A 26,366-nucleotide genomic window follows, 5' to 3' on the forward strand; every position below is an offset into this window, starting at 1 on the left:
ATTTAAAATATTTTACTTTATCTTATCTATTTATTTTATGATGTTGAAATAAGTATACTGATTTTGAAAAAATATTATGATATCAAAATAGACTAATTTCTGTTATATATGGCAATAGTTAAATAATAAAGTCTCGAGTTAATTTAAATATACCTTTGTTGTATTGTATAATTATTACATATATAAATTTTTCGATAAATAAAATATGTAAATAACTTTTTTATAAGTTGAGAGATCAATTCAAATTTTACGTCATGGGAAATTTCGATTGTTTTTATATGGAAAGTGATATAGATACTAACAAATTTAGAACTTTCACTTTTTTTTTTCAAAAGTAGAATTGAAAACGAAATGCATTAACTTGAAATGAACGATTATAGCAAAGGAAATTTAAAACACAATAGTTTTAATCGTTAAAATTTTAAAACTTTAAGCGGATGATGATATAAAGGAAAAGTCGAATAACTAGCTAGCAACGGGTATGTAATTAGTTATAATTAATTACTCTCCCAATGTTATATAAATTAACTTACATTGTGTATAAAAAGATTAGTTGTAAGTTAATTTACATTGTTATTATTTTATAAATAATCATAAAATAAAAGACATACATTAAAAAGGCCTTAACATAATCTAATGTAAAATTGATTTATTACGTGTGTGATGTAAAGCATTGAATAGAGTGGTGTGAAGAGATAAAAAGAAGGGAGGAGTTGAATGAAACGCAGGAAAGAACAGAAGAGAACATCATCACCACATTATCAGTACAAAACTACCATGTTTGAGGGCTGCCGTAGTTTTGTCTCCGTCGGTTGCTTACTCTGGAATCAGCACAAAAAGGGGAAAGAAAAGAAAAGAAAAAGCAAAGAAAGTTGTAAAAAGGGTAAAACAAACAGGAAAAAGGTGAAAAAAAGGGAAAAAGGGTAATAAGGTAAAAGGAGGAGGAAGCGTGGGGACAGAAGAAACACCAAACTGCAAATAAACCAGCAACAATGTGGTATACCCTCCAGAGCCCCAACATTATTAGCACAGCTATTTGGCCAAAGAGACAGACAAGGGACACAGGTGTCATTATCAAGAACCTCAACCCCATTTCTGCAATTCCATTCAACCTCCCCCACTTCTAACTTAGTTCTCCTTCCACTTGCACCACCACCAACACTTACACACACCAAGTGCAGGAGCAAACACCAACACACACCAACACTATCACCCCCCTCAGGAACAGGAGGAAGAAACATACCCTTTTGCTCTGTGAAGCCCAAGTTGCTCTTTTTTCTCAAATGGGGACGCGAATCCCTTCTCACCAGCTCAGCAGTGGCCTATACGTGTCGGGTCGACCCGAACAGGTGAAAGAGCGCCCGCCGACAATGACCTCACGCTCCGTACCGTACACTGGCGGCGACCCAAAAAAGTCCGGCGAGCTGGGGAAAATGTTAGAAATCCCCAGCGTTGATCAGAAGACGTCGCGGCCGTCATCCGGGTCGGTGAGATCCGGGCCAAATTCGGGTCCCGCAGTTGGGAGGCTTAGCGGGTCGGGGCCCATGTCGCGGAAGTCGTCTGGGTCGGGCCCGATAGCGCTGCAGCCGACGGGCCTGATAACGTCGGGTCCAGTGGGATCCGGCCCGGTTGGGAGTCGTCGGTCGGGGCAGCTGGAACAACCGTCTGCGGTGGTGTCGGCGGGGAAGACAGTGTATGGCTCGGCGGTGACGAGTCTGAACGAGGAGGTGAAGGTGGGGTTCAAGGTGTCAAGGGCGTTGGTGTGGGTGTTCATGGTGGTGGTGGCAATGAGTTTGCTTGTTGGGGTGTTTCTCATGGTGGCAGTGAAGAAAGCTGTGATTTTGGTGGCTCTTGCAGCGGTTATTATGCCTGTGGTGGTTTTGATCGCTTGGAATTGCGTTTGGGGGAGACGAGGGCTTTTAGGGTTTGTGAAAAGGTACCCTGATGCTGAGCTTAGAGGCGCCATTGATGGACAGTACGTTAAGGTTACGGGGGTAATTTTCTTTCTTTCCTATGCTAATAACGATAATGGTATAATCATCTTTAGTGATGTCTCAATATCATAAAATGACGATTCTTCTTGATGGCATGCTATTTGTTTTGTTCAGCTAACATTTAATTTAACATTATTTATTTATGATATATCCTTCCCCCTAATTTTTTTTTGTTTTTTGTTTTAATAATGTGATGTTTGGTATGGGGTTTTGATACTTACACAACAAGTGAATTTGGTCGTGGTGATTGCGACTGCTTCTTTTGGAGTTGTCCTATTTGTTGAAAGTTTTTTTTTCTCGCGTTAGAGTCTGTGCAAGTATTTATAAGCTAGTAGATTTGTTCTGATATCGATGTATGGATATGCTTTGTTCATTTTGCGGTACAAACTGGAAGGTCTATAATGTGGCTCAAAAGAGAAGAGTTAACTTGCATGTTGTAGAATTATTTACTTAGTTCAGAAACTTGAATAAAAGTAGACGTCTCTTCATGAATTCAGCAGACATGGTGGTCAGGGACGATGATGTTTAGCGTGCATTTTAGTGGTAGAGTAATAAGGAAGGATCGCATATTTGGCTTTTTACTAGAATGGTTGGAATGTAAATGTAATCAAAAGTTCTTGACATAAGTAAACTTAATATTAATTTCTTGGATTCTTCTGGTTGTGGATGGTATTTAGGGATGTTTATCTTGCAGTGTAATTGTGTGGCATTTAAGTAGTATTTTTTTGCTTCACCTTCACTTTTGCTATCTCTCTTAGTCTGCTGTGAAAAATTCTTCTGCAAGATATTATGCATAATATCTGGTTTTAATCGTAATCCCTGAACTGCTTCAACACTTGCTCCTATCACAATGCACTCAAATAGGATTGTTCTATGGATGGATGATAATGTCCTTTAGAGACATTGATGCTTGTATCCCTGTTGCGCTTCTATAATGTATTTTTTATATGTATCATGTCTCTTTCTGTAGGTTGTAACCTGTGGCAGCATTCCTTTGGAGTCATCCTACCAAAGAGTACCGAGATGTGTATATGTCTCCACCGAATTATATGAATATAAAGGATTGGGTGGAAAATCAGCAAATCCTAAACACGGTTGCTTTACTTGGGGTTCTAGATACTCTGAGGTTAGTTGGTTTAATTCTTATTGATGCTTTGTGTATACTATTGATTCAGGGTCAAGCATAATTAATAAAAGAGAGAACCATTTATGCACACAGATCTACATTGACTTCATTGATACCTAAAACACACAATGAATATATGCTTGAGGAGTAACAAGTTGATTTGTAGATAAGAAAGGAATTTTAAAGCAACTTAAAATTAAGGAGACCTTAGAGCTCGGATTCGTGTTTGATGCCATCTGGGACTTGGGTGTGAGTTACTGTTTTATACTCTTTAGGTTATGCCTCTGTTCCCAGTTATATATAATATGTTGATTTAACAATATAGCTGCATGTCAATGTAATTTGCTCAATAATAAATATGCTTGAGGGTTAATTTGATATTATTAGAATGAAATACTACTATATTTTCTGTCACTTCAACTGTCTCCACTTTCTTGGTATATTTAACTTATGTCTATACTTCGCATGTGTCGAGATTTAAACAGAAAATGAAGATGGAAATTGTGATTCCATTGAAATAGGCTAAAACACTGCAATGGATGCTCACTTGAAACTTGAAAACAACCTTAGGAGCCTTCCCATCCATGCTTTTGATGGATTCAGTTTTACTCCTATGCTTGTGGTGCCCAACCACACCAGTCATTGAAATGCGTAAAACCCACCAAAATGTCAAAAACCCTAACACAATTGTTTTTAGTCTGCGTAAGAAAACTACTTGCACGATTATCTTAGAGCCTTTTCATTTTGATGAATGCATATACATTTTCATGTTTGGTTCACACTATAAATTGAATTATTATTTCCACTTCACCACTTTGATTGGAATGGAGGTTTTACAGTCAATAACGTTACCATGCTCTACATGTGTTACGTATCACCAAAATCTGTAAATTTATTGAATGTTGTAGTCTGGTCCTTTACCAGCAACCTTTCTAAGGTGAGAAACTGCTGTGTAAAGATTGTGGATTATTTGTTTGGTTTTGTCAGGCTTCTTGATGACCATATATTGTAATACTCATGTCTCTCTTACTCTACATAATGCCAAAGTTTTCATTATCTTCCATGAACAGAAATATGTGGCGGATTTCTATGTATCAGACTTTCAGTCTGGATTAAGAGCATTGGTGAAAGCAGGCTATGGTGCCAAGGTTGCCCCTTTTGTGGAACCAAATACTGTGGTTGATGTAACAAAGGATAACAAAGAGTTGTCCCCTAATTTCTTAGGCTGGCTTGCAGACCGCAAACTCTCTAGCGATGACAGGATCATGCGCCTCAAGGAAGGGTATGGACTGTTTTATTCTGCAGTTTACTATTCATTTGAAAGTGTCTTTTTTCTCTCTCTTTTTTAACAGTTTCCTTCCTAATTGTAACTTGGTACTTATAAAATGAATTTGGAAATGCATAGGTACATCAAAGAAGGTAGCACCGTAAGTGTGATGGGAATTGTTCAACGACACGATAATGTGCTCATGATTGTGCCTTCGGCCGAGCCTGTCTCAACAGGCTGCCAGTGGATCCGCTGTCTTTTGCCAACCTATGCTGAAGGGCTAATCATGACATGCGAAGATAATCAAAATGCTGATGTCATTCCTGTTTAGTTTTTTCTTTTGCTGGCAAATCAGTGTGTCACACTTCTGAAATGACGAAACTGATGGGGGAATCCTACACTAAGGAATCAAAGTACTTTCCACTTGCAGGTTTTTGTGTATGGCTTGGATGATTATGCTAAGCGCACTACTAATATTGTCATGATAATCAGAAGATTTGATTAATATGACGCAAGGATTCACAAGTCCAACTACAAGCACTTTGAGAAGGTCAATCATCGATCGATATATCCACGAAGTTGCATTGTACTTTTTCTGCTTATTTATGTACATAGGTAGAGGTGCCCGAAGGGGTTCAGAGTAGTTGTGTTGTTGTGTTTGAGCTAATTCTAGCCGGAATATAGCTAAATTTTATTTGTCAAGTTTGGTTAACTTGTATTCTTAAGTCGATATGTTGTACGCTGCCTATGTTAGTAGTTGTAAAAATCGAGAACCGTCCACGTTACCACAATACTGTTGTATAAATGTTGGTTAAAATCCAGTTAAAATGCGCTTTACATTACTATTTCTTTGTGTGTGCTGTCATTTGTTAAAATGTTCAGGTTGAACGAGTTATATGGAAGTAGAGAAAACAATAGAAATTATAAATTTAATGTTACCTAAGTTCACCAAATATCCACTACCATCACATTCAAACTACAATGAATCTTCTTCCTACAAACTTGATACGTATTTAAAAGTTATGAGTGATGCACACTATTTAACAAGAGATATTATCGGATTTCTGTTTGGGATTTTTGTTTTGTTTTAATGATTCCTATTTGATTTGAGGTAGAACTTCTCTTTAAGATTTTTATCTATAGTAGTGAAGAATGACTCCTGAAGAAAGTAATTAGTTGTGTATATTTTCAAGAGTCTAACTCCTTTGTGAATTGTCACTACATGCATTCTAATAGTCACCACTCTGATATTTTTTTGGTTTCAAAATCACTCACTTAAATTAATGTTCAGAAGTTTATAATTGATACTTTTAACAATTTTCAATAAGGTGGAACTACAACCTGGAAGGCATTCCCCCAGAAACCACGAGGTTTTCTCCTGTTATGTAAGAAGCATCATCAGACGCCAAAAACGCTGTTGCAGCAGCCATTTCTTCAGCTGTACCAAGCCTTCCAATCAATGTCGTCCTTTCAATTTCCTCCCTCTACAATACAACACCAAGGAAATCCATTCAAATTGCTAATTGATAGTTAAAACTAAAACTCTATTTGGGAGAATAGATACTCACTGTAGCATCATTAGAGGTATAAAGTGCAACAAAATGAGTTGGCACAATTCCAGGAACAACACAATTCACCCGAGTGTTGGGTGCCATTTCACTAGCCAGAGCCTACGCAACACAAGGAGCTAAATAAAGTTAAAAATACTTTTTGAGGTTTTGAAGGAAAGGGAACAAATGCAAGCCAAGTACTTACTTTGGTAAGTCCAAGAACTGCTGTTTTGGTCACTCCATACATAGCCATAGTAGGTGGTGGGTTATAAGCAGCAAGTGAGGAAATGAGTACAACAGAAGAACCCTTCTTCAAGTGAGGAGATGCATCCTGTATAAACCATGAAATGGATAACGCACTACACAATTTCAATTTCATCATATTCCATGGAGTTACATTAAGAGAATACACTTATACACGTAATATATTAGCATTTGTTCTTATCGTCTTTTGGCTTTGCCATGTTACTATGTTAGATTGTTAGTTACCTTGAGAAGAAGTATAGTGGATTTGACATTTATCTCCCACAGCTTGTCAAGGATCGATTCTTGTGTTTGCAAAATGGGATCTACAGAAGGATGTACGGCAGCATTCGACACAACAACATCTATCTTTCCATACTTCTGTTACCAAACCAGGGAAGTTGGTCATTTTATGTTAGATTTTTGCATTACCTAATCATGAGAAATATTTGTGTTTCTCTTGATAGTATTTTACAAATATTGATTGATCTCACTTCTTCAATGTTAATTAAAAAGTGATAAATTCAAAAAAAATTTACAAAGGCCCTGTGAAAATCTCACTACACCTGCAAACCAGAATGTTAACATCTCTTTAGAAAACTACAAACAGCATTAAACAATTTGCCAAGAATGACTTTAATAAGAGATCAAACAATCCGATGCTCTTGACCAGAGAAAACCCAGTTCAATTCCCAATTTAGCCACCAGATCAAGATGACAAGGACGTAATTAGGTTTAGGTTATGAGTGAATAAATTTCTGATATTATATATACACACACATATACATAGATAGTAATTAAAAAAAATTCTCAAGTTAAAATCAATTTTTGCATTTACCTTTTATAAAAATTCTTTCATGTAACTTTTCTATATTACTAATTTTAACCTATAAATTTTAACTCAGAAAAGCCACTTCATTTGTTTCACTTCCATGTTTATCAAGAAGTTTATCTAAGCATGCTTCAGACTACTAATAAAATATGATTCATCAGTCAGATAACAGTAACAAAAGTATTTCCTTAGCCGATTTCGATAAATGAACAAAAATAAGGAATGAACTTCTTACTATTGGAGGAGATGAAATCTACAGGAGACTTCAATTGAGCTTGGACAGGATATTTTCTAAACCAATAAAAATTTCATCGTGTATCTAAAGAAAGTATAAAGTCTCACCTGTAAAGTTTTATCGATCAAATTCTTCCTGTGTTGGGCATTTGAAACGTGACAAATAACAGGCAATACTTCGATTCCTTTAGCTCTCAGTTTGGCAGCAGCCTCATCAACATTTTGCTGCAATAACGAACAAATAAAACAGTAACAAATGTCCATTAAAAAACAGAATTCTTCCAATCCTATCATCACCGTTTTCCTGTCATTCTCCAAAGACAAAGTGAATCAGTTAAAGGAAAAAAATAACTCTTCATATCCAACCACTAAAACAGAGGACTTTCATATGGGTGCCATGAATAACTACCGCACAGAAACTACCTTGAACAGGTTAGATTAACTGGCGCGAACACTTTGATTTATTCAATGATTTTGAATTCGGGTATGGGACACATAAGAAAGTTAAATATTGAAAGAAAAGGTGCTGTCACAAACCAAAAAAGGGAAGAAAAGAGTGAAAAATGGGAAATTGAAAACACCAATTAATTAACCTGTTTCCGAGAAGAGATGACAACATATGCACCCTCCAAACCAAGCCTCTGGGCTATGCTAAAGCCGATTCCCAGGGTGGAAGCCGTCACAATGGCCACCTTACCTTCAAATCTCTTGCCAAGTTTGATCCTCTCCATTAAAACAGAAACAGAAACAACTGATAGAATGGTTGGTTTGTGAATGTCAAACTATAATTTTTCTTGGTGAATTGTGAGAAGGAAATTGAACTGTGTTCCTGCCTTTACAGTGGTATGACACAGACAAATGGGTTATGTCCATTCAATCCACAGTTCCTCCACCATTTTTGGTTCTTTATCAGTCATCAATTACCAGGCATATTGTACTGTAACCCATTAGTGTTCCATTTGCTACCAAGAAGGTGCATTTCCATCTAATAAAGCAAAGTGTTTCATTCAAGTTTGAAAATTTTAATAAAATGTTGGCTTAAATATATTAAATTATACTCGTATATACTTTTTTCCCCTAAAAAATATATCTTCACTTATTATTCCACTAAAATACTTTTTATAGCTTTATTATTTTATTCTTTTTAATATATCTAAGTTTTTTTTTTCAATATTTCTGAAGATCGTTTCACATCCTTTCTTCTATCACATACTAAAGATAAAGATAAAAAGATGCAACTATTAAATAAGTTGACCCGATTTGTTTGAGTAAGTTTTTCTTTTTTTTCATCTATGGTTATTATTTTCTTGTTGGATGTATTGATGAGTATTTGTAGTTGCATGGAAGAGATCATAGAACAATTATTTTAGATTGAAACATACAAGAGAACTCATTTTAGATTGAAATATATTTGTTTTGATTGAAGTAGACAATTATACGTGTCTCTCAAGTTATGGATGATATTTTAAACAAGAACGAGATTGTTTTAATGTTTTTTATTCTAGTATTTTGGTCAAGTTACATCGAAAGAGATGTTATAATAATATTTTCTTCTTAGAGAGTTTAGTCCTAATGACATTCAATTAACACTTGGACGTTTTTAGTGAAAAGGAAATCTAAACAATTATCTCTTTAAAGTGATAATGTCTAAATGAGAGCATATTGTTCAAGTGGTCACCCATATTTATTAAATATTTCATTTCTTGATGAGAAAAAATATTGTACAAGTTAAATATTGAATTATAAAATTTAAGTATATGTTAATAGTAATGCTTATCATCTTTGATATGAGATGTGGTGTTTATGGACTTAAGGATGAGAATTTACTAAAATTCATATGTGGATGATTTGTGAATAATTATAGATATGTGATTTAATGTTAAAATTTGTTGGAGATCCCACATCGACTAGAGATTAGGGCATTTCATGAGTTGGTTTTATGGAGTTGAGTTAGGCTTAAAGTCCGACTTCTTAATATGGTATCAGAGTCATTTCGAGTCTATCCTAGTTTAAGTGTCTGCGTCTTCAAAAATATCGCTTCAATCTAATAAAGACTCGCTTAGATTTTTCCATAATATTTTTATCCTATTCCAAAATAAAATTTATTACAAGAAATATAATCAAAGGATTTGTATTTTTTTTATTCTTCCTCTTTAGCTTATGTTGTTATATAACGACGAGGACATAATTTTATTAATTCCAATCGACTAGGCATATTGTGTCGATTCTTTTAGTAATCTATTTAGAAATATCGATTGATCCCTTAATTAGACTCTTTTTATCACAACCAGTACATTTCAAAACAATAATTACTTATGAGGTTCAGACACTCTTCTTAAATGGCGTGTCCGTGTTGGACACACGTATTTGACATCGACACTTGTAGGACATGTATCGATGAAGTGTCTAATTCAAAAAATATTTGTTTAATTTCTGACAATTATAACACAATTCTAACACAATTTTAAAAATGAGAAATACATTAATTTTTTAAAAACTCAAATTTATACATATAAAAATAAGGAACAATCCTTTTGAACCAATAATGAAAACATTTGTATACTAAAAAAAAACTGAAATATAGTGCACATAAATTTTTATTATCAATTTATATAATTCATAATTATATAATATATAGATTTGTGTTCTCATATCATACAATTTAGATATTATACGTATCTTCGTATCCGTATCCATATAAAAATATTAGTTTATAAATAATAAATTACAATACACATAACTTTATAAATATATTGTTTTGCGCATTATAAAAAACAATTATACACAGGTGATGTTTAAAAATAATTCCTTCTTAACATGTATGCACACCTATTTTCTTGTATATTTATTAACAAATGCATATATTAAGCTATGTACATTTATGAATAAACTTGTATACACACCTATTTTCTTATATATTTATTAACAAATAGACATATTAACCTATGTACATTTATTAACAAACCTGTATACACAACTATTTTCTTATATATTTATTAACAAATACATATATTAACCTATGTACATTTATTAACAAATATAGGTAAAGCTATCAATATTTAATTAACATAACAAATAAAAGTTTAATTACATATTAATTTTTTTGATATAATGTGCAACATCTTATATATGCATCTGTATTTTTTAATTTTTTATTAATCATGTATCCACATTTTATAAAAATATAAATATATATATATACATATATATATATAATACATAAATTTATAATAAAATTAAAAAAAAAACAATTCAAATTAATATTTAAAAAATATGAATTCACATAAAGTATTAATTATTTATTTGAATTTTAATATTAAACAACTATATATATATATAAATAGAATACAAATGTAAGAACGTTATGTAGTTATGTATTTCTATTAGTAAAATATAGTAGGAATATCCATACTAAACATTTTTTTAGTATAATTTCATTGATGAAATGTTTCAATAACATACCTAATAAAAAAAGTTATTAATCCCACACTGAACATTTTAGTAATATATTCCTTTGATACATTTTTGTAACATTTTAAAGAAAATGATTTCCACTGATCACAAACACATTGCTGCCCTTCATACAGGGCACCATCCAATTGCTAAGTGAATGAACCGTCCACTATCCACTAATAGTGAACATCAAACATACATGACAAAGTAACATTTACTATTTTAATCATAAGGATTTCTGAATTTCTTTAAAAGCTCTGGTATTTCATATCCAAGCATGTCATCCACGGCTTGAATCATTTTGGGCTTTAATTTTTCAAATTTGTCGATGCTATAACTATTCAATACTTCTCTGAAGTGTTCAACATTGGGAAAATCACCAGCAGGTAGATGAAACTCTCTTTGAACCTGTTTTGCAAAAAACATTGAACTGTAAGTACGGAAAATTAAACACCCACCAAAGTTAGAGGAATTGATGGATGAAAGACCTTTGCAAATTCTTCCTCAAGATTGTCAGTAAGTCTCTGTTGAGCCTTGGCTTTGCCCATTATTGCAGGCATCTCCTTCTTAAGGTGGCTAATTATATACGCATGGATTTTAGCAGATCTAGCACGTTTCACAAATTCATTGATCTGCACCATTTTAAACATAACAAGTTTTGAAACACGAAATCAATATATATTGGAATTGACATGACGTAAAATTAAACTAAATTTTCATCCCTTAGTCAGACAAATAATATGAAATTAACGAACATACCCGGCGATCACATGCCTTCTTTGGAATATCTATCAAATCTGCCAGCAGATTATTTTGTTCCTTCTCAAACAGATCCTGTCCTAGTGGACTAACGAAGCCTTCATCTATAGGCTTATCATTAAATGAGCTGTGAAGACAAGAAGGGTGTACCACATTTACAACTAAAGAACATCGAATTAAACGGAAAAGCTAACTAATAGATGACCAATATAAAGTGATAAAATGTGAATATCACCAAAAAGATACTATGCATTACAATTCTTATTTAGACAAAAAATTAGAAATATTCACAATGTCATCATTGTTTTTTGAATTCTAAAAACCACTGCAAAAGAGTAAATTTGAAAGAATTGTTAAATACTAGAAAACGAAAGACAGTGAAATGTTATACATTTTTGAAAGATAACAAACCTACCCAATGTATACACGTGAAACTTCGGGAGTATTTAGAACTTTCCCCAGTGACCACATCAATGCTCCATAAACTCTCATAAGCTACAATATTGCGATTACTCACGTAAGTACACTAAGTAAGATAATAAATATAATAAACCAGATAACATTGCTGATATTTATTGTCTTACTTGTTGAGTGTCAACTTGATCTGCCTTATTCAAAACCACTCGTATCTTGTCATCATTACCACGTAAAGACGTGATCACGCGTTTAAACTCATCACTGATGTCTAGTTTATGAGGATCAAACAGGAGAAGAATGAGATCACATTTTGCAGCAAACCAAGACACAACACCAGTGAAATCATAGCTTCGTTGAGTCCTCTGTTTCTCTCCAGATAGGACTCCAGGAGTGTCCACAAGTGTTATTTCATCTAACAGCTGAAAGAAAAATTTGCTTCATGTTCAAGCACAAAAAATGACAAAGTCATTGGACTCGGAAATATTAATAAGACTCACAGGATGTGGCATTTGAGAACATTGGAACTTTGATAAAAAAGAACCTCCAAATGTTGTCAAGCCGCTGAAAGGCATGTCAGCATCAACAGCAATGGTATTTCCAGGAATACTCCTCTCATCAGATCCAGACTATAAAGTTTTGAAACAAGCACCATGAGCACGATCAGGAGAGAATTTATGGAAACAAAATTTGGCAACAATAACATAGTGATTTCGATTTCTTTTCACATATATTTTTCTGTTTGGACTTTATTGATTTCGAGAGGCAATACAGTACAAGAACATAAAAGGAAACTTCTCTTACCATTACAACAACAAATCTATCAGTGGTAGGCTCTGGTCCAACATGTGCTCCTGTACAAATAGTTAGGATCGAGAATCAATAAATCATCAATTTTATAAATCAACCAATACATTGTCTGGAACCGGAACTTAACCTACCCGGATAATCACATCTTAACAAATGTTTTATAAATGTAGTTTTTCCTGTGGAATATTGACCGAGAAGCATAACCATGGGTTTGGCATCAAAATCAGTGTTGGTCTGAAATGGAAAATCAAGATATTCCTGAAGTTAATATCGCCATATTTATGTGGTATAAGACATCAAAGTGGAGAAAATACCATGCGTCCACAAACACAGTTGACAAAAAATTTGTGCCTTTTATTTATACATTAGATGCAAACACTACTGAGTAGTTCTTACTTACCAACAATGGAGATACAAAATCATTATATCGGTAAGCAACTTCCAACGGCTTTAGTCTCTCGATATATAATCTCTTCAAGCCATCAATGATTGATGTAACTGAATTGAGAGGTAACTAAAAAATACAAACTATTAAAATTACAAAATTATAAAATATCTAGCAACAAATAACATAAAGATAGAGTACATGCAGCAACCAGCAACGTGAGAAGAAACAATCACAAAAACTAAATCTACTTGCATCATAAAACTAATTGTGTGAAGATTATACTATATAACTCGCAACCTAGTCGTTTGATAGTTGGTGTTGGTGTTGGTGTGAGAGGTATTATTAAGTAGTGGGAATATCTGACTCTCAATCACAGAAGAATAGATAAAAGGAAATGGTTAATTCATCTCTAAAATAATGAATACCCAGCACCAACAACTAATTGAACAAAATGGAATTTTTTGGGAAGAAGCCTGTAACATTGAAACCTAGGACAAACTTCTAGATCTGAAAATAAACAACAGAACTCACTTTCTTTGAAGATTTTGAACCAAACCACCAATTAGTTGGCAACACTTGAGGCTGAGCAATCCCTACACAATACAATACAGGTAAAACAATCCAATCAAATCAATGAAATAATACAACCATATAACTAACTAAAAAAGAGTTATATATCTAACCGTTTACATCGGACAGGGTAGTAATTGTTAAATTCTTTTGCTGGGAAAAAATCAATAAAAAAATAAATCAATTGAAAAATTAGCTAGATCTACACATAAATAAAACATAAAATGAGATGAAAATATCAACTTACTGCTAATAAAGCATCGAGTCCTTCTAGTACAGGAGGTTTAATATTTTCCTTATCAACTGTAACCAATAAAAATAGAAAAATTAGAGCGATGAACTTAAATATATAATCATATTCTAAACCACCATAATTTGTGATGGAGGAGGAAGATTTTGAAAGTACACACTTACCTTGAGTTTTGAGGATGTCTGAGTTAAGTTCTTGCCCTGCTTGCGCCAGCGAAACCAACTGTTTTCTTACAAGGAAGAAATTTGAATTCAAAAGCCAGAAACCAAAACGGACAACAAATGAAAGGAAACGATAGCTAAAAGTACTACCTACCTGCATTGCAGTAACGAACTCCGGGAAACCCAAAAACCCCTGTCGTTTGACGTCGGCGAGAGTCCAAAGCTGTTTGAGTTGCGAGCGCGACAAGTTGGAGAGAGCGAAGAACTTAGTAGCCTCGTTCCCAGAGATTCGTCCATCACCGTCTGCCACATTCCAAGGCCGAACACCAAATCAAACTAATGGTTGCAATATGAAATTGTGGAGTGAGGAAAAGTGTTGAACAAACCTGAATCAGCCAAATTGAACCATTCCTGATACTCTTTGGAACGCGACCCGGTCTTCATCTTCGGAAATCGATGGGAACTACCTCTCGATTGATTTCGGCTTAGGAATTCAAATTTCAGAGAGGGCTCTTATCAGTTTCAAATATCGGCTCGCGTGCCTGATTTTAAAAATGACGATGGATTTTGATACAGTGATCACTTTCGGTGTGATTTAATTTTGATTAGGGGTGGGACCCACGAGATTGATGAAGTTTAATGTGAGACCGTGTGATTGTCTATCCACAGGACGACTGCGTGGACAGGTATGCAGTGGATACACCTTTGTTGTTTGTGAAACGGTGTGATTGTCTATCCACAGGATAACTGCGTGGACGGGTATGCAGTGGATACACCTTTGCAATTTCAAACTTTTGAATTTGGGCGCTATTTTGACCTGGCCGTTTCGGTCCACATGTAACACCCTCGCAAGTAAATGATTCGTTTCTTTTCACCTTTTGTATTAATGATATCATGCATTAATGATATTCATTAATGATAAGTATTATTAGCAAAAAATTTAATTAATAAAGTGTTGGATTTGATATAAGTTATTGGTAGTATTATGAATAAGTAGAAGGAGAAGTATAACATCCATATCCACTTTCATTCCATCTATATTTTGTGTAAGGTTTATCCTTGAAATATACAATTTGATTAGCTTTTTAACTTTGTCCCTGAATGAATGACATTATAAATAAAAAATGTAACACAAGTTTATATTGAATTAGTTTAAAAATACAATTTTTACTAAAGACATAATTGATTGAAAAGTATTTTTAGAACTTCATTATTCCATGAATAATGAGTAATGTGCATTATTGTTTTGTACGTTTTTTTTATTTTACATATTTGTGTAAATGAAATTGTGTAAGTTAACAAAATTTGTTAACATAGATTAAAATGTAAAATAATAATAACAACATTTGTTAACATAAATTAAAATGTAAAATAATAATAACAACATTTGTTAACATAAGTCAAAATGTAAAATAGTATTTTCTTATATTTGTATAGCGAAAAATATCAACTCCTATATTTCATAAATATTTCTTCCCAAAAATAAAATAAAGTCTTTCATAAATTTTCATTCTTAAATATAATTTATATACATTCATCATAAAATATAATCAAGGATAATTTAAAAATTTATTATATAACATAATTATTTTTTATATTTTTTTTTTCAGATCAATCACATCTACTCCAAGTTATTTCATTTATTTTTTACTCACTTTCTATTTGTATTGTGAATTCAAATAACTTCACTTTCTTCCCATTCAAATAATTTTACTTTTCATTTTCACTTTCACCCTCAATCTAAATACACCCTTAAAAATAATAGGAAATAATTTATTTTAAGTATATATTTAGATGGAATCAAATAATAAAGAAATATATATATATATATATATATATATATATATACTATTTTAATAGTTAAGAAAAAAAACAAAGAAAACTTTTATTAAAAAAATTGTTCTATTCCCTTTATCTTATTTTATATTTAGAATTGAAATAAATATAATATTATATATATAAGATACATTATTTAATAATTTTATTTGAATATATTAAAAAAATAATCTTATTTTTTAGTAAATTTTGGACATGCTTAACCGTATATATATAAAGATCTGTCAATATTCATATTTGTTTTGTGATGTATCCAGAGAAAGTCAACTAGATTATTTCAAAAATCAGAATATCCGTAGTTTTAGAAGTGTGTTGTTAAAAGTTTTCTTAAAAAAGTATATACCACCCTTTATATTTTTATAATAAGGGTAGAACATCTTAAAATTTAATAGGCTTCACCGTTATATAAATATATTATCACAATATATCTTAACTTGTGAATCACTAATTGATAAGGTGGATTAAAAATGTGTTGTTAAAAGTTTTGTTAAAAGCACGTCTTATATTTTTGTAATAAGGGTAAAATATACTTAAAATTTAATAGGCTTCATCGTTGAATAAATATATTGTCACAATATATTTTAACTTTGAATCACTAATTGATAAAGTGGACGAAGGAATGTACATGAATTGGTAAATAACACTACACTGAAATATTTAAACAAACTTATCAAAAGGTGAATGGAATGTTTAAGATTAAACATTTAAGAAAGTCTAACAACAACATTAAATTATTGATAATAAATACATAATACACTTGATTGTATATGATATGTGTATTGATTGTATGTATTGAGAATAAAACAAAATATTCAATAACTTGGAATAATAGAGTAATCATGATAAATTGTGAAACATTTTTGAAGCAGTAATGTCTTTACTCAATTAGAAGAAAGAGCGAATTAAATCACTATAATAAAATTGATGTAAAAAGTTAAAAAATTTAAATAGTATTATAATTAGTATTTCATGGAAAATTCCCCATTTGTCTTAAAATGTCACACTCACAAATTGTTTTTCCTTCACTTAATTAATATGTGCGCCTTAATACATTATAATAGAATGACCAAAAGCTGGCATAAATCAAACTGAAACAATTTGAAGAGTATACGGTAAAATCCCCAATAAATCGAACAATTTAATGGGGGCAAACAAAGTAAATGACACAAGTGAGACCTACTCTGAGTTTCAATTTCACACTAGATTCTGCTTTCATTTGTTTTGACTTGCAAACCACAGCAACAGTACTGCATCAAATTATGAAAATATTCACGACATTAGCACTACCGATAAATTAAATTAGTAACAAGAAAATTACATTAAATAAACTTTGTTTTACTAATTATATGTTATATATAATTTATGAATTCCTCATCTAACTTTGTAGTTTTTAATAAATTTTAAATAATTAAAAAGTGTGTTAAAAATATATTAAATATAGTGTTAGCTCGGCTGATAAAATAAAGTAATGGAACCTAAAAATTTGTAAAAAAGAAAAGAAATGACATTAAATTCAATGGAACCTAAAAAAAACTTAAGTCCACTTGCCTTAAAAACAGTACAAAATTTTACAATATAAAAGTAAGAGACAATTGTAAAATTAAGTTAAACCTTAAATTCATATTTTAAGAAGGTAGGATTAATTTGACAATTATACTGTTACTTTTCAGAATTTGACTGGGAATGGTATATGTATTTTTGTATAATCCTAGGTATTAAACTGATTTTCATTTCCTTTATTTTGTTCTCTGCTCCCACATCTTGTTTCTTAATCAGTATAGTTTGAGAGTAGAAGAAAAATGATGAGGAAAAAAAGTTAGGAGAATACAACATATATGAAGTGATATTATATAGCATCACCTTAGACAACCAGGAGAAAGATCCTGCATATTGATTCTCAATATTTGATTTGTGAAGTGGTGGAGTGTTGGTGATGTTGGTGGACTTGATTTGCCTCTCTTCTTTTATTTTGGTGAATATTGCAGTATAACCCTCTCCTGAATTGGGATTTGTAACATCCCAAGTACCAAATTTGGGTATTGCAGGTGCTCTATGGTTCTGCCCCCATCTCAATCAATAAATTAAAAAGTTAAAAAATAACTTTATATTTGGTTCTTTTATCTTCAAATAGTTAAAAAACCTAAAACATTTTATATTTTGAAGATGATTTGAGGATATTACCGGTTGGTCATTAAAGGAAGAGTTTCTACTCTTGTTTGTATTATGACTCGAGGAAGAGAAGCTCTTAATGCTGCTTCCTCCTTTGGATATGTTCCGCTTGTGATCTGATTGGGGTTTTCTGTGGTTCACAGAGTGATCAACATGGCTCTGTTCACTCACAAACTCTGCTGTGAAGCCACCATCACTTCCCCTGCTCCTGCCACGCATGTGCCGTTGAGTGTTGTTCCCAAACCTTCCATTTTCCAATGAATTTCTGTTGTGGGAATACCCATGAGAACCCATCACTTCATCAGCATCAACCATATTTTCACCAACTCTCATGCACTTGTTCTTGAAGGCCTCAGGGTTTTCCATTGGGTCATTAGGATTCATCATCTTCCCACCCTTTTCTCTGCGTGCGCGTGCATGCTCGAAGTATGCAGTGTATGGAACGTTGTCACTGTCCCAGTTGCCAAACTTGGGAACGTGATGAGAATGTTGCTGCCATCATCAACCATTGGCAAAACATTCGTAAACATGTACATATAATTTGGTTTCCAAACAAATGAGTAGCTCAGGATCAAAGATTTTACCATGCTCATTTTGCCAAGAAAGCATAAGTTTAAAATTTTATGAACATAAAATGTTGTTGGTAAGAAAAGAGAAAACTTACAGGCATTATTTAATTAGAAGAGTGATCTTATGGTGTAGAATCCAGGGCCAAAGATCTTTGACCTCTCTCTGTGTGTGGCTCTGAGATAGGATGTTGGCTCAACAATAGAACTAGATACATTGTTTGAGAGTTTCTGGAAGGACTAAAACCCTTTATAGTCACCGAGGAATGGTTATTAAAATCAGTAACTTAGCAGCAACATGCAGAACGAAAAAGTTTGACCTCCAAAATCAGGGGCCACGCCCCAGAAAATAATTCGGTAGTTACAAAGCTTCTTTAAATATGTTATATATATATATGAGTCGCTTTCTAGTTTAGCATTATAAAAGACAGGAAATGACCTCGTAGTTGGCTTGGCTTAGGTTTTGTTCTGCTCTCGATAGCATTGTTCTCCTTGTCATAATCTCATTTACGCGTATCAGAAATTCTTTCTAGTGGCATGAAGAAATAATTTTTTTAAAAGTATGTATGTATTAAATTCCAACCCATGTTTTTTTATAATGGTAGTTGCTCTCAAGTCTTACGTATCTTTTTAAACTATATTAATGATAAAAATGATGAAAAGTAAAGCAATTGGACAAAGAATGAAAATGAAGTGTAGAAGTTACCATATGTGAGAGAATAAGAACTTTTTTCTATAACAGAAGAGAAACATAAAGGATTCACATACATATGTTCTAAAATAAAACAATGGCATGGATAAAGGGATAATTTGATTTCCCACCTTTAACTTCGATTTGTTCTTTCTTTCTTCATTTGTTATAAAGTAAAACAAGTTTTGTAACTAGCTTTTAGATTATTTCTTTTAATCTAGCTTTTAGCCGATTTGTTTATACTTCATCTTTCCTGTATTTATAGAGATTGTTTAGATTTAGGTTTTACGTGTGTTAAAAGGAGTATTTAATACTGTTAAGGAGAAATTAGTTTAATTTAAAACACGTAATAAGTTTTAATTTCTCGCGTATCTATGAATAATTAATCCTACTCTTCTCCTCTTATGTCTAAATAATTAATAGCAAATTAATAGAATAAAAAAGATAAGGGGTGTTGTTATTGAGAAATTAATTCAATTTCTCTGCTTTTTTTTTCTCACATAACCTATTCATGGATTACATGTTTATACCAGACTGAGTATAATAATTGAACTTCACGATTACAAGCTAGCATACAACAACATATGTTGTTGACTGTTGCCAAAGAGATGCGTGATACAATGGTTAAGGCTGACAGTGGTGAGAACATGTGATGTTTTGTTCATGACGCTGAAAGTATGAGTCAAACCAGTTTTGTCCAATGGTGGCCAATGAGAGCCCCAACGGAACAAATGGTGCGCGTATAATCATGAATTGAGAATGATCCTTTCCAGATGGTGCGCGTATCGGTTTCTGATGAGATGGCCAGCTAAAGAAAAATGATAAAATAAGCTTAAAAGGGTAAGGATCCAGATTCACATAGGTAGTATCACAGTCCACTCTTTGCGATTGAAAAAAATTGTAACTATGCTAATAGGCTTTTGCTCAAGTGGAAAGGAGCTAATACATTTAATAAATTTTAGTTATTAATGAATAAAAATAATTGATTAAACTTTAATAAATTTATACAAAAAAACTTTGTAAGTGTACATATGTTTTATCACACTATTAATAACTATTTTGTTTTGATCTATATGCTGAATGAACACTTACATATATGTTTCAGCCATATATATATCACCACCAAAAGCTTGTTTCTGTCTCTGCAATTCGAAGTGCTGTACCTGTGTCATCCGATACAAGAATTTGCTCCCATTGTACTGTAGTAGAACATACAGTCACATTCACAATAGTCTCAGCAATATGTGGTGTAAACGTGTATCGTTTACATTTCACAGATCATAAAGTTCCAAATGAACGGGTGGAAAATCCAAAATATACAACAAGCAAGATAAGAGGATCACATCACATCAGTTACAATCTGTCCCTAAACACCAATTGTCTTGTTAAGTAGCCAAAGGCAAAGAGCCAATTGAATTCCAAAAATGGAATGGAGCCAGGTTCTGTCAAGCATGAATCCAAAGACTGTGATTCCTGCTCTATTGTTCTCCAAGTATGTCACTGCATCGAAAGCTAGATAACTCAGGACAAAACACAGAACTAATACTTTTGACAAGAAAAGTACCACTAAGAAATTCCCCATTTACCTAGAGCCTGCCTCTTGTGGAATGAGATTGTTTGGGTGTAAATTGGTATCAATTTGGCGTTATCCAACTCATCCTCCCCATCTCCTTCCTCATCATCCGATGATACCCAACTAATATTAGCAGCAATAGCTTGGGCTGAAATTGCATGCGCAGATGTTGGTGTCTCTCCTTCAATGTTGTCAAATGAATTTATGGTAGCACATATATGCCACTTAGCTGCAAGGCCCGTAACGGAGTGTGCTTTATGTGTGATCTTGGTTGCACCTCGCAAGAGTAAGAAAAGTCCACTCACCAGGGTGATGGACACTAACTGCAACATTGAACTCAACCTATTACATTCTATTTGCACTATTTAGTGCTTGAAACATGTCAAACATTTGAACAAAAGCATAGTGGAATTCTCAATTAAGGACCCTTAAGAAGAAAATTAAAGACATTGATTAACTTTGAGTATAATTGTTATATAAGTACAAATTTTTACACAATTAACTAAACAGAAATCATCCTTAGTATGGTAATTTTTATTTTATAAAAGTCAAACAAAATTACTATTACTGTGTGAAGTTGGATAATAATATAAAAAACCTTTACATTATCAGTATTAAGATCTAACTTTATAAACCCACGTTTTTCCTTATTTTAATCAGCTTTGCATGGAAGCTTGTTATGATATAATGTTGTTTGAATAAGTACATGATTAATCTGTTTACCAAAGAAGTCATAAATGGAGTGAAGAAGCTTTACCGCAAGCTCTCCAGCCTTCATGATATCAACATCAGCATGGGGTTTTGTAGCCATAAGCAGAAAAATGAGTTGGCTTGCTGTCACCAAAAGCAGAGAAGATAAAATGAAACCTCGGAAACGATGGCTTATGATCCTAAGATTCCTTCTCATTCTAAGGTGCTCAAGCATGATTGACCCCACCTCAGTTTCCCGATGAAAAACTCTAGCAAACTCATCTAGTCTGAGTATTTGTAAGTAGCAGATAAGTCGAAAGAGAACACACACCAGGAAGAAAAGGGAGGTTCTATAAATCCAGGAACATAGCTCAAATGTGCACAGAATGATGCTGCTCACGTACATATTACCGTAATGTGGTATTTGTGATACTCCTGAGACGTACCACCATATCTTGTAGCCACATTCTGCTATGAAACAGGGAAGCCCCCACCTAAAGATGAGCTTCATGGTTCCCTGCATAATGAGACCAAGTTATCATGAATGTTGAATAATGCGAGTTAAATTTATCCTCCAACAGTCATCTTCTCAGCTGATGTTCGTTGACGAGTGAATGTTCTTTAACACACAGATTATTCAAGCCTGACCAAATATTTATCACATAAGACTTATAATGTAATTGCCAAAACAACATGATTGTGTTCCCTTCTTTGATTGCATATCGTACAATTCTGAAACTGGTATTTGCATGCCAAATTCTCAGAGGATACGCTGATTAATTATTCCAAATAAAAGAGGGTTGGACTGTACTAAAAATAAAAGTATAGTATTAATGAAAACATGATAAAAATAGAGAGAGAAAATTGAGTTAGAATCAAGCTCAATTTTTTGGATGGTATCCAACTTGCAATTGGAAACATGTTTTTCTTTGCACTAACTACTATATTTTTTATGGAAATAATTTTGTTCAATTCAGATTTTACATGACTAAAATGTTGTCAAAGCTCTTTCTTTCTCAGTACTTAATCCTATATACATATATCCTTAAGTTGAAATTTGATAGTATTGTTTAAGCTTAAAAAACTCATATCACTGAATCATGTATAGTAGTCAATGCTAACAAAAAACATGTTTCATAGTAGTGATCTTCTTTACTCTCTTTTTTGCACTCTGGACATAAGCGTTGAAATTCGGTGAGTCAAACAAAAAATTGAACGAGACATACTTCACAATTGTTTATAGAACGCATACCAAATAAAACGGGAAAAAGAAAAAAGAGGAAAGAGAACACAGACCTGCATCTGTTCAGAGTACCCTCGTTGAATTTTGAGGCTTTCATCACCTAATTTATCAAGGAAGAGAAACTTGCTGAAGCCATACTTACGATCCCACGAAGAAATACTGATGAAAGAGAGGGCTGCAAAGACGGAGAGAGAAATCTGCACTGGTATGTGGTACGGTCGACTATGATCTTGGTCGCAGGTGGGGCAATCAAGTAGAAAGTGTGAAAGTATGGGAACAACAAAGGCCAAGGTGAAGAACACGGACCAAGAGAAACCAGCTTTCCACACGTTGGAGTGATCCACGTAAACCCATCTCATGTATGATCTGAAGTTCTTCAATTCTGCTGTTCTATCAAGTGCTAGATGCTCATCTTTGTTGTTTGCCAGGAAAATCCCTCTTTCATCTTCCATGGCCTTGGAATTGAATTCTAGGCATGCACTAGAATCAGATAAAAGGACATGGAACTAGAAGATCCAAGAGGGTCTGAATGTGATTCTGTTGACAATTGGAATCTATAGTACTGAAAGGGAGCTTAATTTGGATGCGAATGGTGTCGCTTTCTCAGCACTCTTTGCTTGTCTTTGAATGTTTAAGCTGCAACAACACAATAATGCAATGCCTTATATCCCTCCTTTGAATATTTCATATTAGTTAAGGGTTTACGATGGACCCTTTCAGAAGAATTTTATAGCTGTATGGTCACTATGATTATGATGTCAGTGTTACCAATCCCATTAGTTTAACCATTATAGTTGTCATCATGTTTTAATAGATCTACGAGAGAGAGAAAAACCATAATTCGGCATCGTTCTTGAATTCTGATTAAGAAATGTTATATTCAACTCAAATGGACTCCCTGTGGGTTTGCGAACTCGCAAGCAATGTGGGACATGTCTCAACCGTTTCCGCGCGTTTCTTTCAGAAAATCAATTAGCAACACTTTTATTTTTTTCATTGCGCTTTTCAATCAAACAAAACTTTCTTTTCAATGCAAATATTTAATTTAGCTGGAAAATTTAGACACATTCTCAATATTTCTTTCAAAACCAATTTTACCCAACTCAAAACCAAACCACAACTAGAATCTGAAATGTTTTATCAAAATTTATTATAAGTTAATAATGTGGTTGATCAATAATTTTAAGAGGTAAATAACTTTTGCAGAAAGAATTTCAAATGTTTTATCACAAAATATATTTTTTATAAGAAATTTAAAAATAATTGAAATTCTATAACTTTATAAGAACAATTAAATTATTTAAAATTTAATCTTTTAACTAAAGAATTTGAAAATTAGTTTATTCTCAAATTTATGTATTTTCTTTTTGCATAGATTGATTTTAGTAGAGTATCATCGTTTTGAATAAGACTACGATATTGTTGGTTTGGTCGAAGTTTTAGTATCACAATTTTAATATTTTTTTTTATAAATGTCAACGAAAATTTCTTCCAGACTAAAACCAATTAAGTTTATTTTTTTTATAGTTATCATTAGATTTATTGTTGATATTAATCAGTGTTTTATTTATTAATATTAACAATGTTGGGTTTGTTCAAATAATGTGAAATATATTTTTAGTTTATTTTAACTTAGGTTATTTTTAATTGGTGTTGGTAAAAAAAATCCAACCAGTATCAATTAAATTTCTATTATAGACAACATAGATAAAGATTATTTCTCATGTTTGTTTAAAAAATTCTCATCAAAATATGGAGAACTATTTTTATGTCAACTATGATATTTTTTATTGATTAATTGGGTTATTTTTGTCATTACATTATTATGATTTTTTTTATACTTTTGTAATCATTATTATTTCTCATTAAATATTAATTATGGTTTTCTACACCTCTTGAAAATATTATTTATTAGTGGATGTGAATTTTTTTTTTTAATTCACATGAGTTTTAATTACTTTTTTTATATTTCTAATAATTTTATTTTTTATCATCCACATCAATGTTATTTTTTATTAATAATTTTTAAGGATTTTTTTAAACTTAACGAAAAAAAATTCAACAAATATTAAATATGTTTTCTTATCAATATTTATTGAATTTTTTAAAAACTAACATCAATAAGATAGTCAAAAAAAATATAAATAACAAATACATTGAAAATATTAGTCTAGACAATTATAATTGACATCAACTAGAAAACATCTCGATTGACGTTAATCAAGAAAAATAATTTGTCATAAGTTGAATTTTTTTGAAAACCTTTGATTGAAAAAATAACAATAAAGATTGACTAAAAAAGTCATCAATATTGGTATTTATGATTACTGATAATTATTTGATTTTTAATGTTTTTTTTACATTTAGTGATAATTAAATAATTTATTTAAAAAATAAAAAATCCAATAAATTTGAATTTTTTTAATAAAAAATATTTAAATAGGATTGAGACTAAGAGAACGATTATCTTTTCGGTCTATATGTCTTCCTTTATCTCCTTTCCTCCTTGAACAACCTCACGACTTTTTTTTCGCTCATCTCCTCTTCGTCCTTGCATACTCCAAACTCAAATGGTGTTTGTAAAAGACACTCTGACGCTCAAGTGGGATCTTAGTATTCGGTACTCGGTGCAATTAATGCGTGATGATTACATACTTTTTTTCTCAAAATGTGTGAATATTTATATAATTATCATAGACCCTTTGTTATTAGATCGGATTAAGGTTCTTGTTCATAATTAAGAAAGTATTACTTAATATTTAATTATAATTTGGTTGATCTTGTTAACATTCTATTAGGCTAGCTATAACAGGATGCTTACACCTCCATCAATTGTTCGGGTTAATTATCTCTTAAACAATAAAAAGCAAAAAATTAAAAAGTGGGAGCAAAATCTATTAGGAATGTAATACAATTTTGAGTTAAAAGTGACCAAGAATTATCACCGAGAAATTATGTTTAGATTTATTTTAAAGATGAAGAGACTTCCAAAAAAATTATTGGGTTGATTGAAAGCAGTTGTTTTGTGCAAGGAACCTAGCTAGAAGACACGAAGGAGCCAACCGCGTGAAAAGTGGCACGTAAAGACTTGTGTGTTCCCAATTGGTCTTTAATGAAAGCAATTAACAGCTCACAAGTGTTTGTTGGGCGGTTCTACATTGGACCTCCACACACAAACTTGCAAATAACAAATCATTTTCACAACTTGTTTATACATATTAATGTCACACCTTCACCCACCATTACCTACCTCATATTTGCAAACATTTTTATTTGCTTACGAAACCCTTTCTCAATACCCAATGCCAATTTCTGTCCTTTTGTTTCTCGCTTATTTTCATAGCCTACTTTTATAAAATCAGTAATTTATGTTTCTACTTTTTTACAATCTTTTTAAAAATTTTAATTATCTATTGTCTAACTTATGAATTTCTACACAATTTTGATCTCTTAATTTTTAATTACCTTTTTAACTTTTCTATTTTTTAAAGTTTAATCATTTGTTACTTTGGACATGTGATAATGAGACTGGGGATAATAGATAGAT

At 32.3% G+C, this 26,366-nt stretch overlaps 5 protein-coding genes across 6 annotated transcripts; 1 reads left to right on the plus strand and 4 right to left on the minus strand.

Annotated features, from left to right (window-relative positions):
* Window positions 1-1,007: 1,007 nt before the first annotated feature.
* On the plus strand, window positions 1,008-5,232 carry LOC137832180 (Ubiquitin-specific protease family C19-related protein). 2 transcript variants are annotated; one of them, XR_016521534.1, is made up of 4 exons: window positions 1,008-1,994; window positions 2,965-3,120; window positions 3,214-4,402; window positions 4,526-5,232. XR_016521534.1 is itself a non-coding variant. In XM_068640211.1 (4 exons), the coding sequence occupies exons 1-4, from the start codon at window positions 1,284-1,286 to the stop codon at window positions 4,716-4,718; spliced, it is 1,272 nt and encodes a 423-aa protein (XP_068496312.1). In that variant the 5' UTR covers window positions 1,008-1,283; the 3' UTR covers window positions 4,719-5,232. The 2 variants fall into 2 exon arrangements, 1 of the variants encoding a protein (XP_068496312.1); XM_068640211.1 differs by having other exon boundaries at window positions 4,191-4,402.
* A 378-nt stretch (window positions 5,233-5,610) lies between these two features.
* LOC137832181 (tropinone reductase-like 3) lies at window positions 5,611-8,233 on the minus strand. Its single transcript, XM_068640212.2, has 6 exons — window positions 7,840-8,233; window positions 7,355-7,471; window positions 6,427-6,561; window positions 6,143-6,268; window positions 5,956-6,057; window positions 5,611-5,871 (listed from the first exon to the last, which is right to left on the minus strand). The coding sequence occupies exons 1-6, from the start codon at window positions 7,975-7,977 to the stop codon at window positions 5,722-5,724; spliced, it is 768 nt and encodes a 255-aa protein (XP_068496313.1). The 5' UTR covers window positions 7,978-8,233; the 3' UTR covers window positions 5,611-5,721.
* A 2,546-nt stretch (window positions 8,234-10,779) lies between these two features.
* LOC137832182 (EH domain-containing protein 1) lies at window positions 10,780-14,623 on the minus strand. The gene is made up of 15 exons (XM_068640213.2): window positions 14,438-14,623; window positions 14,206-14,354; window positions 14,055-14,112; window positions 13,888-13,943; window positions 13,754-13,793; window positions 13,602-13,663; window positions 13,083-13,196; window positions 12,814-12,916; window positions 12,677-12,726; window positions 12,373-12,501; window positions 12,043-12,294; window positions 11,874-11,953; window positions 11,459-11,585; window positions 11,188-11,331; window positions 10,780-11,107 (listed from the first exon to the last, which is right to left on the minus strand). The coding sequence occupies exons 1-15, from the start codon at window positions 14,493-14,495 to the stop codon at window positions 10,922-10,924; spliced, it is 1,608 nt and encodes a 535-aa protein (XP_068496314.1). The 5' UTR covers window positions 14,496-14,623; the 3' UTR covers window positions 10,780-10,921.
* A 2,248-nt stretch (window positions 14,624-16,871) lies between these two features.
* Window positions 16,872-18,848, minus strand: LOC137833147 (RPM1-interacting protein 4). The gene is made up of 4 exons (XM_068641511.2): window positions 18,721-18,848; window positions 18,069-18,548; window positions 17,748-17,945; window positions 16,872-17,134 (listed from the first exon to the last, which is right to left on the minus strand). Exons 1-4 carry the CDS (start codon window positions 18,724-18,726, stop codon window positions 17,087-17,089), a joined length of 732 nt encoding a protein of 243 aa, XP_068497612.1. The 5' UTR covers window positions 18,727-18,848; the 3' UTR covers window positions 16,872-17,086.
* A 1,430-nt stretch (window positions 18,849-20,278) lies between these two features.
* LOC137832183 (uncharacterized) lies at window positions 20,279-23,670 on the minus strand. The gene is made up of 4 exons (XM_068640214.2): window positions 22,873-23,670; window positions 21,644-22,093; window positions 20,900-21,209; window positions 20,279-20,813 (listed from the first exon to the last, which is right to left on the minus strand). Exons 1-4 carry the CDS (start codon window positions 23,269-23,271, stop codon window positions 20,680-20,682), a joined length of 1,293 nt encoding a protein of 430 aa, XP_068496315.1. The 5' UTR covers window positions 23,272-23,670; the 3' UTR covers window positions 20,279-20,679.
* Window positions 23,671-26,366: the final 2,696 nt, after the last annotated feature.

This window comes from Phaseolus vulgaris, chromosome 6, assembly GCF_051622355.1.
Source record: "Phaseolus vulgaris cultivar YP4 chromosome 6, ASM5162235v1, whole genome shotgun sequence".
NCBI classification, from domain to species: Eukaryota; Viridiplantae; Streptophyta; class Magnoliopsida; order Fabales; family Fabaceae; genus Phaseolus; species Phaseolus vulgaris.

Coding starts and splice junctions, on each gene's coding strand:
- LOC137833147 (XM_068641511.2), bottom strand. Junction 17,946..18,068: donor CTTCCTTTAATGACCAACCG/GTAATATCCTCA, acceptor AGATGGGGGCAG/AACCATAGAGCACCTGCAAT. Junction 17,135..17,747: donor CTTTCTCCTGGTTGTCTAAG/GTGATGCTATAT, acceptor AATTTGATGCAG/TACTGTTGCTGTGGTTTGCA.
- LOC137832180 (XM_068640211.1), top strand. CDS start 1,284: ATGGGGACGCGAATCCCTTCTCACCAGCTCAGCAGTGGCCTATACGTG. Junction 3,121..4,190: donor GGGGTTCTAGATACTCTGAG/GTTAGTTGGTTT, acceptor TTCCATGAACAG/AAATATGTGGCGGATTTCTA. Junction 4,403..4,525: donor ATCATGCGCCTCAAGGAAGG/GTATGGACTGTT, acceptor GGAAATGCATAG/GTACATCAAAGAAGGTAGCA.
- LOC137832182 (XM_068640213.2), bottom strand. CDS start 14,495: ATGAAGACCGGGTCGCGTTCCAAAGAGTATCAGGAATGGTTCAATTTG. Junction 12,502..12,676: donor ATAGATTTGTTGTTGTAATG/GTAAGAGAAGTT, acceptor AAAACTTTATAG/TCTGGATCTGATGAGAGGAG. Junction 11,586..11,873: donor GTTTCACGTGTATACATTGG/GTAGGTTTGTTA, acceptor TTGTCTTCACAG/CTCATTTAATGATAAGCCTA.
- LOC137832181 (XM_068640212.2), bottom strand. CDS start 7,977: ATGGAGAGGATCAAACTTGGCAAGAGATTTGAAGGTAAGGTGGCCATT. Junction 6,562..7,354: donor TGATCGATAAAACTTTACAG/GTGAGACTTTAT, acceptor GTTTGGTAACAG/AAGTATGGAAAGATAGATGT. Junction 6,058..6,142: donor CAGTTCTTGGACTTACCAAA/GTAAGTACTTGG, acceptor TGTGTTGCGTAG/GCTCTGGCTAGTGAAATGGC.
- LOC137832183 (XM_068640214.2), bottom strand. CDS start 23,271: ATGGAAGATGAAAGAGGGATTTTCCTGGCAAACAACAAAGATGAGCAT. Junction 22,094..22,872: donor GGTACTCTGAACAGATGCAG/GTCTGTGTTCTC, acceptor CTCATTATGCAG/GGAACCATGAAGCTCATCTT. Junction 20,814..20,899: donor CCACAAGAGGCAGGCTCTAG/GTAAATGGGGAA, acceptor CTTTCGATGCAG/TGACATACTTGGAGAACAAT.